Below are 21275 nucleotides of genomic sequence, written 5' to 3'. Positions count from 1 at the left end.
AAGCTGTGGGGAAGTTACAAATTGATGCAGAGGTTCGAGGTTCGAGCCCTGGTCACGTCTTTCGGATGGTGACGTTAAAGGTCGGTCCCAGACGTAAATAATCATATCTGATTGATACACGTCTGACAAAACTCAAATACACACACACACACACACATCTCACAGCACTTTTATTTCCCATTTTCTTTGCTCTAGATATGACACCATACATTGACACGGAGAAATTCGAGAAAGCGCATCCCGAATTTCGAGTCGGTATTTCCTCCTTCATTTATCGGCATTTTCTAAGAGTTTGGGAGCACTCTGTGGTAAAAGAAGGGTCTTTGAAATGCCAAGCAAGAAGAAGAAGTACAACGCAAGATTCCCACCTGTAAGTAACAGCAGTAATTTATAAATTTACACTATCGTTCACACAGACCACCGTGTCCACGTAGCAGCGGCCCTCAATTCCCGACTGGCCGACCGATGCGTGAAGCCTGCAACCAGCTTGGGCCCTTGACCGCGGGGAAGCTGCAGGCGGTGTTTTTTACTTTTGGCGGCGCGGCGGAGCTTGAGATCTTGAAGATGTGCTGGGTATGTCTGACTAGTCTTGAGGACGGAATGATGAATCAAAAATCATCATCATTGCGTCCACAAGACTAATGTCTGAGAATTCGGACGATTAGAAGAGACTCTTGTACTTGTAAACAAGGATGGATTTTTCTAGGAAATTCATAGATCTTTGAAGATAGAAATCATGTAAATGTGTAATTTTGTTTATTTATACACCATCATACGCTTTATACGCCATATTGAAGGTGCAAAAAATGTGTTCATAAAATTAAAATGGTGAAAAATGGCATGCCGAAAAGATTGAGATTTCTTACCAATACCAAACTGATCTCGTGTAGATCCTTGATCCATTTGTACACAACGCAAATACAATAAGCTTGACCCTTGAACCACTTATGTATGATGTACCTTTGATTAACGGTGTTACAAAATGCCGTTTTGAAGAAAAATGTATAGATTAAAATTAGTATTCACAATTCAAGAAATTTGAAACTTGATTAAAAATGATTATATTAATAATAATTATTTATAATCACATGTCCATATCCTTGGCCTCTTTCCCTTCAATCCCTTTTCGTCCTTATTTCCTCTTCCCCCTCATTGTTTTTCTTTGCTTTTCCCTCACATTTCCTTTCCTCTTTTCTTCCCTTTTCCCTCACATTTCCTTTCCTCTTTTCTTCCCTTTTCACTCCCCTTTTCTTTTCTCCTTTGCCATTTTTTCTGTCTTTTCTGTTCTCTTTTCCTTTCTTCCCCCCTCTCCCTTTCATATATGTCTTTATTCATTTTTTTCTCTTTTTCCTTCTCTTCCTTTCTTCTCCTTCTCTTTCTCTATCCCCCTTTTCTTTCCCCTCTCCTCTTCCTTTCTTTTTCCTTCACTTTTTTCTTTTTTCCTCCTTCCTTTTCTTCCTCTTCCCTTCTTTCTTTTACTTCTCTCCTTTTCCTTCCTATAGTTTTACTTCTGTCTGTCTCTATTTTTTTTGGGGGGGGGAGGGAGGGGGGCATTCATAACCATGGAAGCCTTATCAGGGTAGGATTTTAAGTGAGTATCTGTTCAGACAGAGCAAGGAGGCTACCGCTTGTGGTTTGAGGAATTCCACCCCCCCCCCCTTTTGTACCTGCCCTCTGCCAGGGCACTGTCTATACAAATGGGGCTTGAGAGACTTTCCATGACATTTGCAAACAATTTCTGGTAGGGAAATATGCTCAAATTTGGCCTCTGCAAAATTAAATTATGTCATGCCTAGCTGCTAGCCATTAATGTGCAAGACCAAAGACAAGCTGGGCATGGTGGCTCAATGGTAGAGCGTCCACCTCATGAACAGGAGGTCGTGGGTTCTATCCTCGGCCGAGTCATACCAAAGAATTATAAAAATGGGACCTTCTGCCTTCTTGCTTGGCGCTCAGCATTTAGATTGGAGAAGGGTAATGATAACATATTATATTTTGCAGGGCCTGCTGGTAGAGCAGTTTCCTAACTGAAGTGGCTACCCTGGGTAAATAAAAGATTATTATTATAGTGAATAATTTTAGTCAAAACGCAAGATTTCTGTCAGTGGTGTCATGCCTGCTGTCTTTAACTTAGGTTAAATATTCAATTGTTGAATTGAAATTTGATTTTGACTGCCAGGTCCAAAACAAAGACTGTATGGAAATTTACACCCATTTCGCTCTTTAGCTCTGAATATCATTTGTCAGAGCTATCCGTGCACAGGGTTTGGTCAGGCTAGCTTCTGTCAATGTCACGCTTGTTCAGTTATAATTTGATAATGATGTGAGTTATCCTTTTTTTCCCTTCTTTGAATTTCAGGCACGTATCAAGAAAATTATGCAGAAAGATGAAGATGTTGGAAAAGTGGCAGCTCCTGTGCCTGTGCTTATATGTATCCTTTCTTACTTTTGTGCATTTTTGACATTTTAAGTAATAATAGATAACAATGTATTTTCTGTATTCTTTTGTACAAATTTATTGCCTCCCATTTAACCAAGCAGTTTTGTATTTTATGCCTTGTGTTAGGGGCTCCACTACAGGTGCTGCACTTTCCGATCAAAAATAAAGTAATGTGCGTTTTGATATCAACAGTAATTGGCATGCGATGTACAAAAAAGCAGCATAAAACAAAAAAATCTTACATTAATTTTATAGCATTATAGTGAATCTAAGATAAATGAATTTACGAATAAGATACTTTGCTTACCTGAGTCATGAATGATGATGTGGATCTCTGATATCAAATGTGTTTGAGCACAAAGTAATATAATTGTGTACATATCGCAATGAATGCTTGCAATGTAAATGATGTGTTACTTAGTAATTCTGTGTTCTAATTTTAATGAAATATGAAATTCAACTGCAATTTCCTTTCTTTGCAAGGATAAAGTGAAGCAAGTTGTATATAATGTTTGATGCACAGAAATAGATGAACAAATTCAACATAATTCACAATAAATATTGTCTTCCAAAGTCAATTTCGAGGCAAGTGTCTGACTAAGGGTAGGCCTACCTGATGGAAGGGAGGAGGGGCTCGGGGATGGGAGGGGGTGCCCTGGGTTTTGGCGACCCTCAATCTATATTTAGTTGTTGGATTTAGTTTTTAGCCTGGAAATGGATTAGTTTTTAGGCCCCATGTAGTACATCAGATTAAGCAACCAAGATCATATCCCTTAATATGAAATTTAGGCCTACAGGTACATGTATTTGAAAAGGGAATGGACACTGAATAGTTCTCTCTCTCTCTCTTTTGCTGTTATATAATTCATTTGAATGTCTTTGATTTGTTTTCCCTTTGTTTCCTGTCATCATTCTCTCCAACTTGGCACTGGCCCCCCCCTCTCTTTAATTAATGTAATCAATAATTACATATTTTTTAATCATTTTCAATTCCTCTCTACTTTTTGTCCATTTTTTGATTCTCTTTACTCGGTCTCTTCCGACAATACATATATATCACAATAATTGAGTTGTATTATAATTGATTTGAAATGTAGGCCCACGCTGACACCTTCATAATTTTGAAAGATTGGTATAATGACAATCATAAATCAGATATAATTATATTTCCACCTCAACACTATTATACCAGAAGTGTAATGAGCCAAAAAAGTTTTGGAACGTCCCACCATGTATAAACTAGTAGTCTCAAATTATCGCCAATTAGTTTTTGTTTCGCCCACCAGAGGTGAAGGCGAGTGTATTGTGGGTAGTTGATCCTAATAAATGGGGTGAAAATAATCACAATGGATGGTCAATGTGACATTAAATTGTTTAATAATCTTGCCAATATCAAGCCAATCGAGCAATAACCATTAATGCATTTTCTGTTGACAAATTTGAGCCCATCATATATAAAATTTTAGCATGATTTGTTTTTATTTTCTCTTGTTAAATTCTTTAACTCTCAACTTTAAACATCAGCCAAAGCCTTGGAGATCTTTGTCGAAGGTCTTATAACAAAAGCATCGCAGGAAACCCTCTCAAGGAATGCAAAGACTCTTACCACATCTCACATGTAAGTGATAGATGATTGTTAAAAGATTTCATAAATTTTGAATGCACTATGGAGCATTCTGACGATGACACATGGAAGAGATATTATTCTGAGTTTCATAACAGGTTCAACGATGTAGCCAATAGCGAGTGTGTGTGCTAGTCACATGTTCATGCTTAAAGAACAAGTCCATCCCAACAAAACGTTGATTTGAATAAATAGAGAAAAATCCAACAAACAAAGCACTGAAAATTTCATCAAAATCGGATGTAAAATAAGAAAGTTATGATATTTAAAAGTTTTGTTTAATTTCTCACAACATTTATATGCACATCCTGGTTGGTATGCAAATGAGGAGACTGATGACGTCATCCACTCACTATTTGTTTCGTATTTTATTATGTAAAATATGAAATATTCTAATTTTCTCCACATTGTCAAGTGAAACAACGATTAATTCCGCCCGAACATGTGGAATTAACATTGTTTAATATTATGGCTCAGTCCAGTTGGTCCTTATTGTTGAATCTGTAAAAAAAGGAAACATTGTTGAGAAGCCATCTGAAATCTGTTTTAAAGAAAAAGAGTATGGCATTAATTTTGATGTGCTCTCAATAGGTGTGGATACAAGATATGCCTGTGATGTCATATTATAAAGGCCTGTTTCATGAAACGTGGACTTAAAGGTGATCAAGTACAGTTGTGCTCGTTAAATTAATATAGAGGTTGACCTTAAACAGCCTTTCACGATCATGGCATTTGCTTTTCAGGTGAAAATTCTTTTATATTTGTTGTTTTATTCCACAACATGCAAAAAAAGGGCATGTTAACAGTTCAGAAACATTCATACCATTCTATTACTGTAGGTTAATAATCAGTGGCATATATCCTTTATTTGCAGTGGAATCCATCATTGCAAATAAAGGCTATAGAGTCCATTTATTATCAACTTGCAGTTATATCAGGGATTGAATTTATTTAAAGAATAATATGAGAACCTGTACTAACTATACATATGAAAAACAAAAAAATGTTGGTATGAAAGTTTGTATCTCTAACTACGTGACACTAGTTCCAGGTCACATGATCAAGGTCAAAGGTCATTTGGGGTCAACAATCTTTTACAATTGTGGTAATAATATGAAAACTCAACCTAGCTTAAAATTTTGAATTTTAAGAATTTTTGCAAGTCCCCATGGTCTATAAAACTTTGATTATCAATAATTGGCAAATGAGCAAATGTAATGTCGGGTCAGAAGTTAGTTGAGAGTAATAATGATAATTATTAGACTTATATCATGCAAAATCCAGTCTGAAGAGTGCTCAAGGTGCCTTTTAGGATATTTGGAAGTTTAGAATGGAAGACTTGGGATTTATTATCAAATGAAATTCAAGGTTTTTTAGCTCATCTGGCCCGAAGGGCAAGATGAGCTTATGCTGTGGCGTGGCGTCCGTCGTCCGTCCACAATTTCAAAATGCTACTACTTCGCCATTTCAAGTCAGATTTCAATTCTGTTTGCTTTATATGATAGCACTAGGTGGGGAATTCAAAACGTCTACACAGAATTTTGAAATTCATTAAATACATAATTTATGCGCATTTTTCAAAATTCACAAAAAAATGCTGCTACTTTATTTGTTGACCGATTTTGAATTTTTTTGCTTCCATCTGGTAGAGCTTCATGATGTTCACCAAACTTCTACACAGAATTTTGAAATTTTGACCAGAACAATTTGTATTCTAATTTATGCGAAATTAATTTATGCATATTTCTAAAAATTCACATAAAATGCTTTTTTATTTGTTGACCGATTTTGATTTTTTTTTCTTTCATCTGTAGAGCTTTATGAGGTTCACCAATCTTTTTCACATAATTTTGAAAATTTGACTAGAACAATTTTTATGCTAATTTATGCAAAATTGATTTATTCATATTTTTACAAATTCACATAAAATGCTCTTTCTTCTTTAATTGTTGACCGATTTTTACATTTTTTTCTTCCATCTGGTAGAGCTGAATGAAGTTCACCAAACTTGTACTAAAAATTCAGAAATTTTGTCTGGAAAATTATTTTAATTTATGCGAAATTTATTCACAAATAACAAAAAATGTTTTTTCTTCTTCATTTGTTGATCAATTTCAATTTTGTTTGCTTTATATGATAGCTTGAGGTGGTGATACAAAATTTAAACATAGAATTTTGAAACTCATTGAATCTGCTATTCATATATTTTCAAAACTCACAAAAATAACTTATTTATTTGATGATTGATTTTGGTTATTTTGGTTCGATCTGAGAGCTACATTAGGTTCACCAAGGTTCTACACAGAGTTAAGAAACTTTGACTAGACAATTAATACTTATATGAAATTTATTCATATTCATAGATCACAAAAAATGCTTCTATGTCATTTCTTCATCAATTTCAATTTTATATCCTCAATTTATGTCACCAATATAATTCACTACAGTGTCAACTGGGCTGAAATCAGAATTGTGTTAAATTTTGTTGCGAGATGCCGAATGAGCTCCACATCATTGATGTGCTAGTTTCCATATCTTTTAAATTATTCATCTTAGTTGGTTTCAAAGTCAGCACTGCTGATATGTAGAATTGTGTTATGCAGGCACTTGTACTATGCTCATGTTACCTGGTTCGAAGGGTGTAGATGTAATTCTTCTTTAACATTCAACATGTCTCTACATTTTCACACGAGTGGCATCATTTTCATGATTCTTTTTATTTCTCCCCCAGAAAGCAATGCATTGAGCAAGAAAACAAGTTTGACTTCTTGAAGGATCTGGTGGAAAATGTACCCACTATTTCATGCGAAGATGACGACTCAAACAGTGGATCAATACAATCTGATAAACTTCCAAATTCAAGGTGAGATTGGATATACTTGTGCAATTACAATTCAGCCTCAGATGCAACATCTGTGCCTGTTATGTGAACTATTTTTTTTTTTGAAATACTTTTTTTTTCTCTGAAATTTCAAATTTTCACTGAAAATTATGAATCCTGCCAAGTTATTCTAGTTATAAAAGATTATTTATTCAAAATAATTGTAATTCTTAATTGTAATTCAAAGTTCTACCTACAATGAAGGCTGGATTCAAATGGATACTGCAGGCTGAAAATAATATCTAGATTAATGAAGTAAAAATTCTAGTAAAATGCTGAAAATGTCCTCAAAATTTGATAACAAATATTGAAGTTATTTAATTTCAAAGTTTAGCAATATTTTGTGAAAACAGTAATACACATGTGCACACCTTTATCAGGTTGGCTGATGATGACATGTTTCCACTTTCCTTTTTCTTATGTAATTACGTGAAATCATTTATATTTTCATACAAATGTGTATGATATGTCTCCATTGTTACAAAATACATTGCACCAATAATTATCTTAGGCACTATGTCAGTTGTCAATCCACTTTATTTCATTCTTGGTTGTCAAATTTTTAGTAAATATAATGGGGACATCATATGGCATCATCAGCTTACTTCAGTGCATAGTCACAGAGAAATGCAAAGATCTGTTTCACCAACATAATACCAAACTTTAGAATGTCGTAGCCTACATGTACATGCATCTCCTCATCAGCTCTACTACTCAAGTCATTCTCACTCAACATTCCTTCTGGTTTACAGTCCTTTTCAGGACTTTTTTCAAGAAAGAATATTCTACTCTCAAATCTCCACTTTCTCGCCTATCCACTTCTTCTCTTCGTCTGTCCACTGTTTCTATAACACTCCACATGGTGTACCGTAAACCACATCAGCAACATGTAACTTTGTTATTCACATGACATACCCTGATTGAAGATCAACTCGTATGTACACGTATTACATGCAATATCTTTCTTTGGACAGGATAATGCAAGGTTTACCTTATAAATCCTTCCACATTGTTAACATTTTTGTGTGCATTATTTGTTTTATGCAGAAGAAGAAAAGGTATAAGAAGGGATGCCTCAGCTCAAAGCAGTGTCCAGTCAGTAGATGAACCATCATCAGATGAGGTCAGTTAAAATTATTTTTTTGATCTTGATATGATTGAAAAGAAATACAGTCAAATCTGTTTTATAGAGGCCACCAAAATTGTCTCTCATTTGAAAGGAGTGTGTGATATAGAACCTGTCTAAAAGCAACCTGTCTCCAGTGGTCACTTTTCTGTTTTTCCTTGGGTGGCCTGAAGAAAGTAAAAACTATAGGTCTGACTGTAAATTTTTTTTAGAGTTGATAACTCAATGTTTTAAATTGAGAGCGAACTTACCAATACTGTGTGGTCTCATTGATTGTCTGTTATAAAAAGCTGGTCTTAAAAAAATACAGAGAATAAATAAGCCTGTATAATTATGTGTAGAGAGAAAAGAAAATGTTTTCAGAGGATAAATACCTGTTTGGCTACTTGGTAATATTATTATTGCAGAAGAAAATTATTGAGTTGTAAATAAGTAAATTTGGTATACATGGAATTCAAGTGGGCCTAGATTGCAAGACTAAACTATTTGGTATGTTGCATTATGGGTTATAGGAATCAACCAGACTTGAGTATTGGAGGACCTGAGGTCATGATATGTAAGCTGCTGGTTCCAATATACTTTAAAGCTAGTAGCAAAAAATGAAAAATAAAAATGAGGTGTTGCTCCTTGGGAGGAGGAGGAGCAATAAACCCATAGGAAACAAAATAGACCTGTAATCCTTGTTTTTTTGTCTCACCTGCATAGTAGAGCGAGACTATAGGCGCAGCTTTTCTAGTCAATTTTATCATACCAACAAATAAATTATGCAACTATTACACTTGCTCGATTTTGGGGCCTGAACAGTTCATGAATAATTTACGCATCAAGTCGTGCCACGTTATTCCATGATGTGAAGTATGTGGGCCAGTGCCGTACAATGCTTGAAGCGTCATGCCGAAATTTTAAAATTCTAAAACCATGGCAAGACAAATTTTGAGGATTATTGGCACAAACTATTTGTAAACTGTGCGCAATCTCGCCAGGTTGAGTTGTGCCATGGCATTAACCCTAATTCTCCCGGGGGGGGGGGGCATAATGCCCCCCCTCAACAATTTTCGCGATATATCTGCTGCGCGAATTTTTTTCACCTCGCAGCTCACTGACTTTTTACATTCAAGTCTCGCGCAAATTTTGAGACCAAAGTTGTGACGCCCGGGTACGCGGTTAAGACATTACGCAACATTATGCAAGTGCATGTCAGACCCAAAATTGCTCATAAACGTGATTTCATGTACAAATCCAATGCAAATTGCGTATTTAGCCAAAATTCATAAATGTATCATTATTTCTACTTTTACTGATTAAACTTAATTAATTTTGCCTTGTTTATGATCAGAATTATGTCTGGAACAATTTCCATTGAAAAAACAATAAAAAAAAAAAGTAAAAAAACAAAGAAATACATAAAACAATAAAATACATGAGAAATTTATTTCCAAACCAAAGTTTTTTTGAATTACGATTGTTAAGAATGCTACAAAGAAAATTTTTACCAAAAATTAGCATTCTAGGAGCTTTATTTAGTGAATTAGAGCAAAAAGTATGATTTATGCATAAATTAGCATAATTAATTCATATAAAATCTAATTATTTTGGAAAATTTTACCATACAGCCTTGTAGATTACATCGCACACTACCTGCGTGCAAATTTTTGCGTCGCTCGTGCGATCGGCGGCCGAGATCTTAAGGGGGGGGCTTTAATGGCCCCCCCCTGGGAATGACAAGAATCAAAATACCCCGGGAGATTTAGGGTTAAAGGCACACATTTCACGACTAGTTCAATACTAGTTCACGACTAGTCTACAATTAGTTTGCGATGAGTGAAACAATAGTTTGCACATAGTTCATGCTCCCATCAGAATTGCTCGCCTCAAAGGCATATGCATGCGCAGTTCGGCTATATATCAAATGGCAATTCATGGAGTTCCATTTTATGCTCCAGTGATTTATTGAATGACATGACCAATAGCGTATCCAGCATTGACTGTGACAAAGAAATATATTGGCCACGCAAAAGCATAATAGTCAATATTGTCCCCAAACAATTGACCCATGAAATGCTTTGAAGGATCTGATGCTGAATAAACACCTGGTGACAGTGCACAAACTATTTGTAAATACAGAGATGCCAACTTTTGGAAATCAGAATTAGGGAGGATGCGCACATCTCGAGTGCTGAGCGCTCGACCCTTGCAGCCGGGGACCAGGGCCCGCCTTAGGGCCCTGGGCCCGTATTCCATAAACGAAATAAGCATGCTTAAGTAAAAAATCTAAGCATTTTGTCTTATTTTTCTGTCTAAGATAAAACTCTTAGCCAAAACGCGTATTCCATAAAGAATTGGCTAAGAATTTTGTCTTAGAATTTGGCTAAGAGGTTTTGCGCAACTAAGACAGATATAGGATGAATGGCTAAGTAACTTTTCTTAAAAATGCAGATTCTGTATTTCATAAATACAACATGGCTAAGAATTTAGCCCTAACTTTAAGACAGCTGTGAGTTGTCTTAATTGTATTAGTTTCAAGGTAATTCAGCCAACAAAATTTTAGAATTTATACCTATATTGCATTTCGAGCTCCTGCCTCATTTTTTAAACCGATTTTCATGAAATTTTGAACACACATTGGTCTTAAGGTAAGGAGGTGGAAGATGTTTTTCTTTTTCAGAAATTGTGTTGCCATGGTAACAATATATCATGGCCAAAATTTTACCGTTTAAAATACTTCATTAATTTTCTACCGATTCTCATGAAAGTTGGCTCACACATTGGATTTAAGGAAAGATGTGCAAGAAACATTAATGCATGTGTCAGAAAATGTGTTGCCATGGTAACGGTATATAATGGCAAAAATTATGTATAAAATCTTGCTGTTCCAACTACTTCCTCAGTTTTTAACCAATTTTCGTGAAATGTGGCACAAACCTTAGTCTTGATGTGAAGATGTGCAAAACATATTTTATGCCTATATAAAAAATCGTGTTGCCATGGTAATAACATATTATTTAACGAAAATCTTGTAGTTCGAACTCCTTCATCTTTTTCAACCAATGCTCATGAAATTTGGCACACACATCAGTCTTGAGTTAAAAATGTGCAAGAATATTTTTTGTCTGTATCAGAAATTGTGTTGCCAAGGTAACAACATATTATATAATGAAATTAGGTGAAAATCTTGTGGTTTGAAACCCTTTTTATTTTTCAACCAATTCTTATAAAAGTTGGCTCACACGTTGATTTTGAGGTATAGATCTGCAAGACATAGTCTATATTGGAAAATTTGTTGAATGAACCAATTTTTTCTGTGGCCGGTCGAGACAAGTATTTCCTAATAAAACCAATATTTCGCAATTGGTAGCGAACCGATCTACAAATAAAAGAAATGTGATTAGACATGTGAGAATCAAAAACTATACCGAGATTGCGACAAGAACTTGACAGATTTACAGTGAGGCCAAAAAATGAGATTGAGTCGATGTGGATTTTACTAAGATGTACCGGTACTTTGGAGCCAAAAAGAAGAAATTCACATTTGGCTGGATTCAACTTAATGCTGGATCCCTAGCATACTTCCTTTTTCAGGCCTAATGTTAGATGAATAGATCTAGACTAGCCTACATTTACTATTTTTTAGAACTAGAATCTATATTTTGATAGAGTCTACAAGTCTCTACTCTAGATCTCGACCTATAACTATGAACACCTAGATTGATATAGTTCTACTTCTACTAGATCTAGATAGGGTCTAGCTTTTTTAGTCTTATTTTTCGTCTAGATCTAGCCTAGGCCTACGTTAGAGATTCTAGATCAAACAGTAGACTAGTCTGAGATCAGCCAGTCCTAACGTTAGGGCTACCGGCTAGGCTAGAAATAGAATCTAGAATGAATAGAAGAAAGTATAGCCATAATAGGCTAGGCCGCCTAGACCTGAAGTAAATTTTTATATAAATCTAGGCCCCAGTCTAGACTGAGCTGTTGGTCTAGGCCTAGGGTCTAGGCTTTACTTTATGCCTGTTTTCTAGAAACCTAGATCTAAACTAACTCCCCAAAATGTATAAATTAATATCTCCTCCAAACAAACATATGGACCTAAAACAGAAGTAGACCTAGGCCTATAGGCCTAGATCTACTTAGAATCTACATAGATGTCTAGGTCAGGACTAGGCCTAGGCTAGATCTAAGTTTAGGTTAGGCGTAGGCCTAGTAGTTGGCAAGCAATGCATAGCGATAGGCCTAGCAGTAGCACTGTAGATAGGAATAACCGTCGTTTCTGGGAATTTATTTAAAAGTTTCTGACATTTACTGTCATATCACATTGGTGAGATTAGGGTCTAGGCCAACGTAATGTTGTTAGACTGTCGAGTGTCGTACTCGTAGTTTAGCAGAAAAACCTTGAAAATACAGTCGGAGACAGTTCTAAGCTTTTGGTCTAGGGCTAGGCCTATAACTCTAAGTCAGATCTAATCTAGTCCTACATGTAAATATATCCCTGTCCTAATCACTCCTAAGTAAGGCTAAGCCAGGCTAAGGCCTAAGTCCTGAATGTTGTTCTGGCCTAGACCAATACTAATATAGGTCTAGGCCTATATGATGTATTGTTATAGCTTCAGTCTCGGTTGCTCCACTAGGCATGCCACTACTAGTACTAGACTAACAAAGTTACGTTTTGCAGCCTTCATAAAAACGTTAAAAAAAGTAAAAAACAATGTTTAATTCTCCTCCAAACAGACGGATATTATAGATCTAATTGGGCCTAGGCTACATCTAGGCCTAATGTTAGACCCAAGACTAGTCTTAAAAGTTTTCTCTTAGGGGGCCTATGTCTACTTAAACTGAAGTTAATAGAGTAAAGATGTCGAGAGGAATATATTCAATTTATATTTTGACAAACAATACATGAAAAGTAATATATGGGACTGATACACAAAAAAACTGTGCAAGTCACTCGGTTTGGGATTGAAATGTTTTGGTAATTAACAAAAATATAGATAAGTTGAATTAAAAATTCTTACCATATATGTGTGATGAATGCTCTTCTCTTACTACAATAGTTGTAATTAGTTTCAATAAAATCCAATTTTTTAAGAAAAAACAACTTTAGTCACATTTTTGCAAGTTTGTTGCAGTGACCTCTGCAGCACTTTATCATTAAGAAGGTCACTGAAGGTCATATAATTTGAGACTTTGGCTTAGCCATATCGCCTGACTTGAGACAAATGTCTTAAGTTTATGGAATATCGCTAGGGAAGATTTCTTAGACAAGCAAAATGCTAAGACAAATTGCTAAGACTTAAGCAAAAATCTTATCTCGTTTATGGAATACGGGCCCTGGAAGCTCTGGGTTTCTAGATGCTCTCTGGTGCAATCTGACCCTTATTTTGGAGCATTTCACATGTTTTAAAAAAATCATTGTTCACACTTTTTTAACATAAAAATTTAAGAAACATATCAAATATGCATTTTTACATGTAAAAAAAAATGAGGGTACAATAGAAAAAAAGTACCTGTTCAACAATAATATTAAGGAGGAATTATTCTCTTTATTATTGTGCAGGTACTTTTCTTCTATTCTCCCCTCATTTTTTACATATATTTGTAAGCAATATTCCTCTTACCTCACTGGCTAGAACTAGTACTGCTTCCTTCTCCAGCAGCTTTGCTGATTTACAGCTGTGTGGCTTTCTTAGCCCTTCTGATAATGTCTTTGCTGTATTCCCTTTGTAAGCAAGGGGTACTATGTGCAAGCTTTTCAATCAAGAGGGCTTCCAGGGTTCTGACACTCGAGTTTGGACGAAATTCAGTATGATTCTTCGACACAACACTGAATGCCCTTTCACAAGAGGCATTTGAATGAGGAATGACCAAGATTCCCTTCATCACTTTGGTCAAAGTAGGATACATCCTGGCACCTGTACAGGGATCTGTGAGCTGTGAAATCCTATGCCATTGCTCATCCACACTCTCTGTCTCAGTAGCAATTGTAGCTATGGAGGAGTCTGCCTGGTAGTGGGCGAACTCACTCTCAAGACTGTCAAATTCACCATCACCCAACATACAGGGGAATTTCTTGGTGCAGCTTAACATTCAACACCTGAGCATGCTTTGATAATTCATCATCCAGTGGCCAGGTTTTGAAGATGTAATCACAGGCTTTCACATAGTATGAGCGAACTGCACTGAAGAATCCTTGGATGTCTGACTCACTCAGAGTGAACGTATACTTCTCTGTTCTCTTATGTACAGTTTGGCATTCTGCCCAATCATTAGGTCCTCATCATTTTTTTCTTGTGATGATCTCTGTCAGAATAAGGTACCTCTAATAGAGCAACTGATGATACTGATGATGGTTTCACAAACCGGATGAAGATATTTTTCAGAAGTCCATTAAGTTCTCTGTGGAGGAGATGAATACAGGGCTCTTCCCTCTGGAGCAGAAGATTCCCCTTCTCAAAAGTTTGTTAGTGTATCGAAGGAAGAAGCAATAAAGTTTTGTTTGAGTTGACAAGAACATTCTGTTGGCACGTTTTTCTCTAGATTCCTGCAAGGTGTGGGAGGAAGATGCACTTTTTGTTGTAGTACTAGTAGAACACTTAGTGGCAGGAAGATTACTCTTGCGTTTACTGCCAGCAGAAGTAGTCAGACTCTGAGTACCAGATCCAATTTTACGCTTAAGGAGAGAGCTTGAGCTGGATGCAGACAAGGAAGGAGTAGGCCTCTGACTTGAGGGTTTTGCTGAGCTTCTATCAAGTGACTTGGCAAAAGCAGAACTTAACTTGGGTCCTCCTTTGCCTTTCAATGGGAGTAGTTTTTCTTGACTCTGAAGGGATCTGGTCTCTAAGAGATGAACCTGAAGGGCCAGTGATGCTACCAGCTCTTACCATTGTTGCTCCACTTGTACTTACTGTAGCTACAGATCCTGCAGTGCCAGTAGATACAGCGGTCTTCTTCTTGCTGGATGTTAGATTTATGGCTTTCGTCGGTTTCATCTTTCTTTGCACTTCTGCTTTGAAGAAGAGGCGAAGGGGCTCCCATTGTTCTATTAACCTGTCTAAGCACTGACAGCCATCTTGTTGCAGCATGCTTCAGAATCTTGTGTGTCGGGGCATCACAAAGTTCTTGCAGGGCTTTCACTCCTTTGATTCGTTTACTGCTCTTGTCTAAATAGTAGTACATATCAACAAGAAATTCATCCAATGCAACTGGTAAGGCCTGAGCTGCCTTTTTGGCTGTATTATGTATCATATGGCATGGGCAGCCCATGATATAGCACTCTGGGTTTTCTTTGTGGATATAAGCAGCAACTCCTCTGTGCTTTACCACCATCACACTAGTATTGTCAGCACAAAAGGAAACACAATTTTTCCATGAAATTTTCCTGTCATTGAACTCTTTATTGAGCAGTTCGTAGATGTTTTCTCCAGTGGAATCTTGTTTACATAATAATAATACATTGTATTTATATAGCGCTTAATACGTGATGTTTCTAAGCGCTTACAAAACAATTAAGTAACATACATCAATAACATTGGACAGTTAACATACAAGAAAGGAAATGTACAGTGTTAAGTATTTTCATATAAGAAATTACAAATTAGCTAAGAAAACTGCCTACTCAAGTTGGGAAGTACATGAACAAATAATGAAAATAATAAAAACTATGACCTTTATTAATTAATTAAATAGTTCGAATACAATCAGTTTAAACAAACATCAGTCAAAGTACGTTATGAGGACAGAGTAAAGTTGAGCCTCACCACCATCATTGCTCCCATCTGTAGCTACACTGAAGGGAGACACTGGCAATATCAGCAATAGATGTAGCAGTAACATTTGATAACTCACCAATTATTGCTGAAGTTTTTGTCTGAGCACAGCCATATTTCGAAGCCACTTTCGAGTCTGGAAATATCTTCCTAAATAGAGGGCCAGCGTGGTCTGTGACAGCTATAGGCAGATTATGTTCCACTATAAATCTAGTAAGGCAAAGCTCAGCGTGGGTAATGTCTTCCTCCTCGCTGGTCCCTTGCTTGGTGAAATAAGTCAACAGGGTACAAGTGGAGCTAGAAGATTTAGTCTGTGTCCGTCTTATACTTCTGAGACCATTTCTTGGTCTTTGTTGATTTTCCGCCATTTTGTGTCAATATCAACCCATCAATACGCCAAAATCACGCACCGATATTCCACCGCACGACTCGACAAATCCAGCGGCCGCGAGCGCACATGCCTTGCGAAGCTAGCCGGGCCCCTACCGGCCTGGCGCACAGTGGATTCCCGTTGGGCATATCACATGCACCAGCTTTTTGCTGCTCCTTATTTGTCTGCCTTTTACACAGAATTTAGTAGCAGCGAACGTAATGGAGTTACTACATGCTAAAGTTAGCAGACGATACATGTACTTCCAATCCAATTTGATCAATGCAAAAAAAAATCGTAATTTCGGGAGGATAAGGATGGTAATAGTAAGAGCGGGAGTGGGGATGAATTTTCGGGAGCCTCCCGATTAAATCTGGAGGGTTGGCATCTCTGTAAATACTTGTCCTGAACATATCATGAATCAGTCGGAACTGTGGCACAAACCAATTCGTGCCCTGCATTGTCACGATTTGGCACGATAGAATTTTGCCAATGCAGGAACCAAATATCGTGCGAGTGTAATAGCAGCAATAATATACAAAATGAATCAGCAATACTTTGTTTATTTCAAACAGGATTCTTTTGAATCTGACGAATCAGAGGGTAAAGACGAGAGACAAAGACATCCAGCAGAGACCAGTAATGCCTCAGCAGCTAATTCATCATCATCATCATCATCACATCCAGCATTTCACACAGTACCCCAAGCCTACCATAATAGGTGAGTGTGCTGCCAACCATTCATTTTTTTGCAGTATCCTATACTATACTGTGTGAGAAAATACTGCTAGTTTGTAGTCGTAGTTCAGAAATAATCAGAAAGTGTGAATATTGCAATATCATCATGAACAGGAAGTTTCAATATGAGCCAAAAATAATCTGGTTCTGTTTCTGCTTTCAGTTCTTTTAATAGGCATCCTAATTTCCTTGTTCAATTTTGAAAAAAAAAATTCTTTTTAAAATTGTGCCAACATATAAATAACTACATATGTCTCAAAGAATAATTGTTGTTTAAGGGTTATTCCATCTGAACAGAAAGCTGAAAATTTTATCATGATTAGATGTATGTTTGGCATGCAAATGAGGGAACTGATGACGTCACCCACTAACTATTTCTATTGCATGTTTTTCATCATTAGAATATGAAACAAGGTTTGGTTTACCGTGGGGACTCAACAGGACAGCTTTTTGCTGGTATAATGCCTAGCTGGTACATACATGTAACCAATTACCCATGAAATATTTTGATTTTCTAAGTTTCAGTCATGGTGGCTCACCATATAGACAACAGAAATTACTCTTAATCCTGCAAAATTGGAAAATTCATATATTTCACATGATGAAATACAAAAGAAACAGTGCGTGTGTGTCAGCATCTATCAACTCTTTCATTCCTATAACTGTCTTGTGAAATAAATGAAATTTTAAAATGTTGCAATTTCCTTTTTTTTTAATTACACACATGCATGGTTGCATAATGAACCAGTTCTGACCACTTTAAACTTCCAGTTGTCAGGAAATAAATCCAAAAGTCTGTTCATTGGTTCTAAATAGGCAAAAAAATTGTGCTGAGAGGTATGTCTATAGTTCAGTTCTGAAAGTGAACTGCTTGGCAAGTGGAAATGATGAGGGGAAGACTGATCCAATAGTACCATCTACAGGGAGATTTACTCATTATATGTCCTTTATATCTTTCTTTAGCTTTCCTTATCCAGGGCAGCTTGCATCAGGCACCATGTACCCTTCCGCAATGCCTCCACCCACGATGCCTCCGCCGCCTCTACTACCTCCTCAACACGGCGCCCTCTCTGGCAACACACCGGCCATGGGGGCGTACCTCGCACCCCAGCCGCAGGCCTCACGGAACAATGACAATGATGAGGATAGCGATGAAGATTATGATGCGTAGTAGTTTTTGAAGAAATGTGAAAAACATTGTGTGAAACATTTAAAAAAGGACTTTGCCAGGATGCCTTAAAGATTGATTAAGGGAATGGATTGTGTAGATGAGGAGAAATGGAGACATTGCTTTGTAAAACAAACCAGAATGACATTCAGCGGAGAGATGCAACTTCTTTTTACCTGCAGAGTTGGCTCAACATGAAGGAGATATTGGCTTGTATTAACAAGCCAAGATGATGTTCAGCAGAGAGATGCAACTTCTTTTCTACCTGCAGAGTTTGCCCAGCATGAAGGAGATATTGGCTTGTATTAACAAGTCAGGATGACATTCATCAGAGAGTTGCAACTTCTTTCTACCTGCAGAGTTAGCCCAGCCTGAAGAAGACATTGCTTTGTAAAAAACAAGTCAGGATGACATTCACCAGAGAGATGCAACCTCTTTTCTACCTGCACACTTGGCCCAACTTGAAGGAGGCTTTGCTTTGTGTAAACAAACCTGGGCCCTGTCTTACAAAGAATTACGATTGATCCAATCAATCTCAAGTGTATGGAAATCCATCTATGTCATAATTTTTTTCTTTAGGAAATTTGCTCAATGTCCTATGAAAACAAAGAGAAGCATACTGCATTGTCAAGAAAACAGTGAAAGTATGAATATGCATCATATCTGGAAAATATTTTGAGCAAATATGTACTTTAGATGTTGACGTTGCTGGCTTTCCATAGTTACGATTGATCCTATCAATCGTAACTCTTTGTAAGGTGGGGGCCCAGGATGACGTTCATCAGGGAGATGCAATTTTTTCTACCTACTGTTTTTGCCCAGTTTGAAGAGAAATACTTATTGAATGCTTTAGAGATAATCTACTTCTGTGCCCCCCCCCCTCCCTCCAGAAGATGGAACTCTTTCTACCAGCTGTCATGGCCCAGCATGAAGAGAAATGCTTAGTGGATGCATTTCAGATGATATAGTGATTGAGTGATGGAACTTCTTTCTACCGTTATTCTTGACCCAGCTTGAAGAGGAAAACATGATAGCCCATATTCTGAAATTGGTTTGATTTAGACTCTGGTCTAGTGTTGCGGCTAACTGCGGATAGCCACAATTGTGGCACAAATTCCTTACAGTATAGGTTCACTTTGCAGTCTAGGAATGATGGAAAAAATATTTTTATTCACCATTAAAGCATGGCAAAAGAGCATGGTAAACATAGGAAATATATGAGTTACCAACAAACTTGTGATATTTTTGGCTTTCTGTAATGTTAGCACAGAGTTAGACCATGGCCAAAGTAAGATTAGACTTCAGAATATGGACCATTTAACAGATGATATACTTCTGGGCTCCATTTGATAAAGACTTCATAGTAACTTGGTCATTATAGTAACTATCATGGTAGTTGCCATAATGGCTAATTTGCCATGGTTCTAATTCTTTATAAAATGGGGCCCAGACCGTCCTTCCTTTTTTCCCATGCTATCAGCAGTGGCATGCTCAGACACGGCAAAAAGTAGAATTTGACAATCATATTTTTAAATCATTTAATGTGCCTGCATAGCTGAAGGGAGTCATAAGCGCAGCTTTTCCGTCGGCAGCAGCGGCTATGATGTCAAGATAACTTTGAAAGTATAAGGACCTATTTCGTAAAACTGGGACATCAGGGTAATCAAGTATCACTGATCGTATGACAGGACTGTCAGGTCACGTGATCAGGGTCAAAGGTCATTTATGGTCAGCTATTTTTTACCATGCTGTGGTATCAACATAAACAACTAGACCAGGGTTAAGATTTTGAATTTTCACTGTGATGACGTTAAATATAAAGGTCCCTGTTCTATGAAAATTATAGTTTTTATCAAGTGTCAGCAATAAATGAAAGTGTTTTGAGGTCGCTTAGCAAAGGTCACTGGGTTCAATAATCTGATATCAACTTATTTTATTTTTATTTTACATAATTATTTATTAACGGGTCAAAGTCAAAGGCAATTTCATAACAATTAACTTTGAGAAATATCTCTTGATTTTGTTGATTTAAAAAAAAATATAAAAACAAATTTGACATGGTATTTGATATCATTCATTGTAATGAATTAATAACCTATTTTCCAAGTCAAGGTCAAGGGTCAATTTAAAAAGAAATTTGATGAAAATTATAGTTTTTCATAGTGTCTGAAGTAAGTGGTCTTATCATTTCATGCTCTTATTCATTAAAGCTTGTATATTTATCAGTTATATGATTCCTGTACATGTTCATATTTTCATATGAATATGAGATCAAATCCCAGTATTTTAAGAGCAGAACTATTTCGCTTCAAGTCATATTTCTTTAATACCGTACAAGTAGTGAAAAGTATGCAAGGTCAATCAACAGGGCATCCACAGTCATGGCTTTGGGCTATTACATTATTTAGGGTAAATACATGAGAATCTATTTCACGGTTCATTTTCACAAGGTCAACGCTGCTGCATATTTTGCATTGCGTAATGCAGGTGAAGCTGCGGCGGGTGCTCCACACTCTAAAAATTTATATAGGAGATATCCGTCGTGTGAATCAATTGAATGCACGAAATTTCAGGTTATACAATTTTTTATCATGAAATATATGATTTCATGGGGATTTTCTACTTACGAATCCCATTTTTCTTTTCTTCCATTTTTTGTCTCGCCCACCATAGGTGAAGGTGAAACTATGGGATCCAAATGTTGTCTGTCTGTCACAAACATGACACATAAGTCCGCAACTGTAAGTCACTTTTCAACCAAACTTTGATGGTAGATGTTGTCAGGGATCTGCATGTAATGCTGTAGTTGGAGGTCACATGGTAAGGTCAAAGGTCATTTTCAGGTCAGTGTTAATGTCTATGTGCAAGACTTATGATACATAACTCGGCAACCGCGAGTCAAATTTCACCAAACTTGGGTTGTAGATGTACTGAGGGGACCTTCTTGTCGTGGCGCAATTAGAAGTCACATAGGTAAGGTCAAAGGTCATTTTGAGGTCAATCTTATTGCAACCATAAGTCACTTTTATACCAAACTTGGGTTGTAGGTGTACTCAGGAGACCTGCATGTTATTGTGCAGTCAGAGGTTGCATGTTATTCCATCCCAGTTATTTTACTATGAACTTTTTTTTATACAATTCTGTCGCGTGCCCTCTCAAATCACCATA

The 21275-nt window shown here is 36.8% G+C and overlaps 1 protein-coding gene across 1 annotated transcript; it reads left to right on the top strand.

Annotated features, from left to right (window-relative positions):
• The first annotated feature begins 211 nt into the window (after positions 1–211).
• On the top strand, positions 212–18698 carry LOC121418413 (dr1-associated corepressor-like). The gene is made up of 7 exons (XM_041612258.1): positions 212–370; positions 2360–2432; positions 3965–4058; positions 6796–6927; positions 7993–8068; positions 16777–16922; positions 17903–18698. The coding sequence occupies exons 1-7, from the start codon at positions 329–331 to the stop codon at positions 18108–18110; spliced, it is 771 nt and encodes a 256-aa protein (XP_041468192.1). The 5' UTR covers positions 212–328; the 3' UTR covers positions 18111–18698.
• Positions 18699–21275: the final 2577 nt, after the last annotated feature.

Source organism: Lytechinus variegatus, chromosome 7 (genome assembly GCF_018143015.1).
Source record: "Lytechinus variegatus isolate NC3 chromosome 7, Lvar_3.0, whole genome shotgun sequence".
Taxonomy (NCBI): domain Eukaryota; kingdom Metazoa; phylum Echinodermata; class Echinoidea; order Temnopleuroida; family Toxopneustidae; genus Lytechinus; species Lytechinus variegatus.
This window is presented reverse-complemented; position numbering and strand designations above follow the sequence as displayed.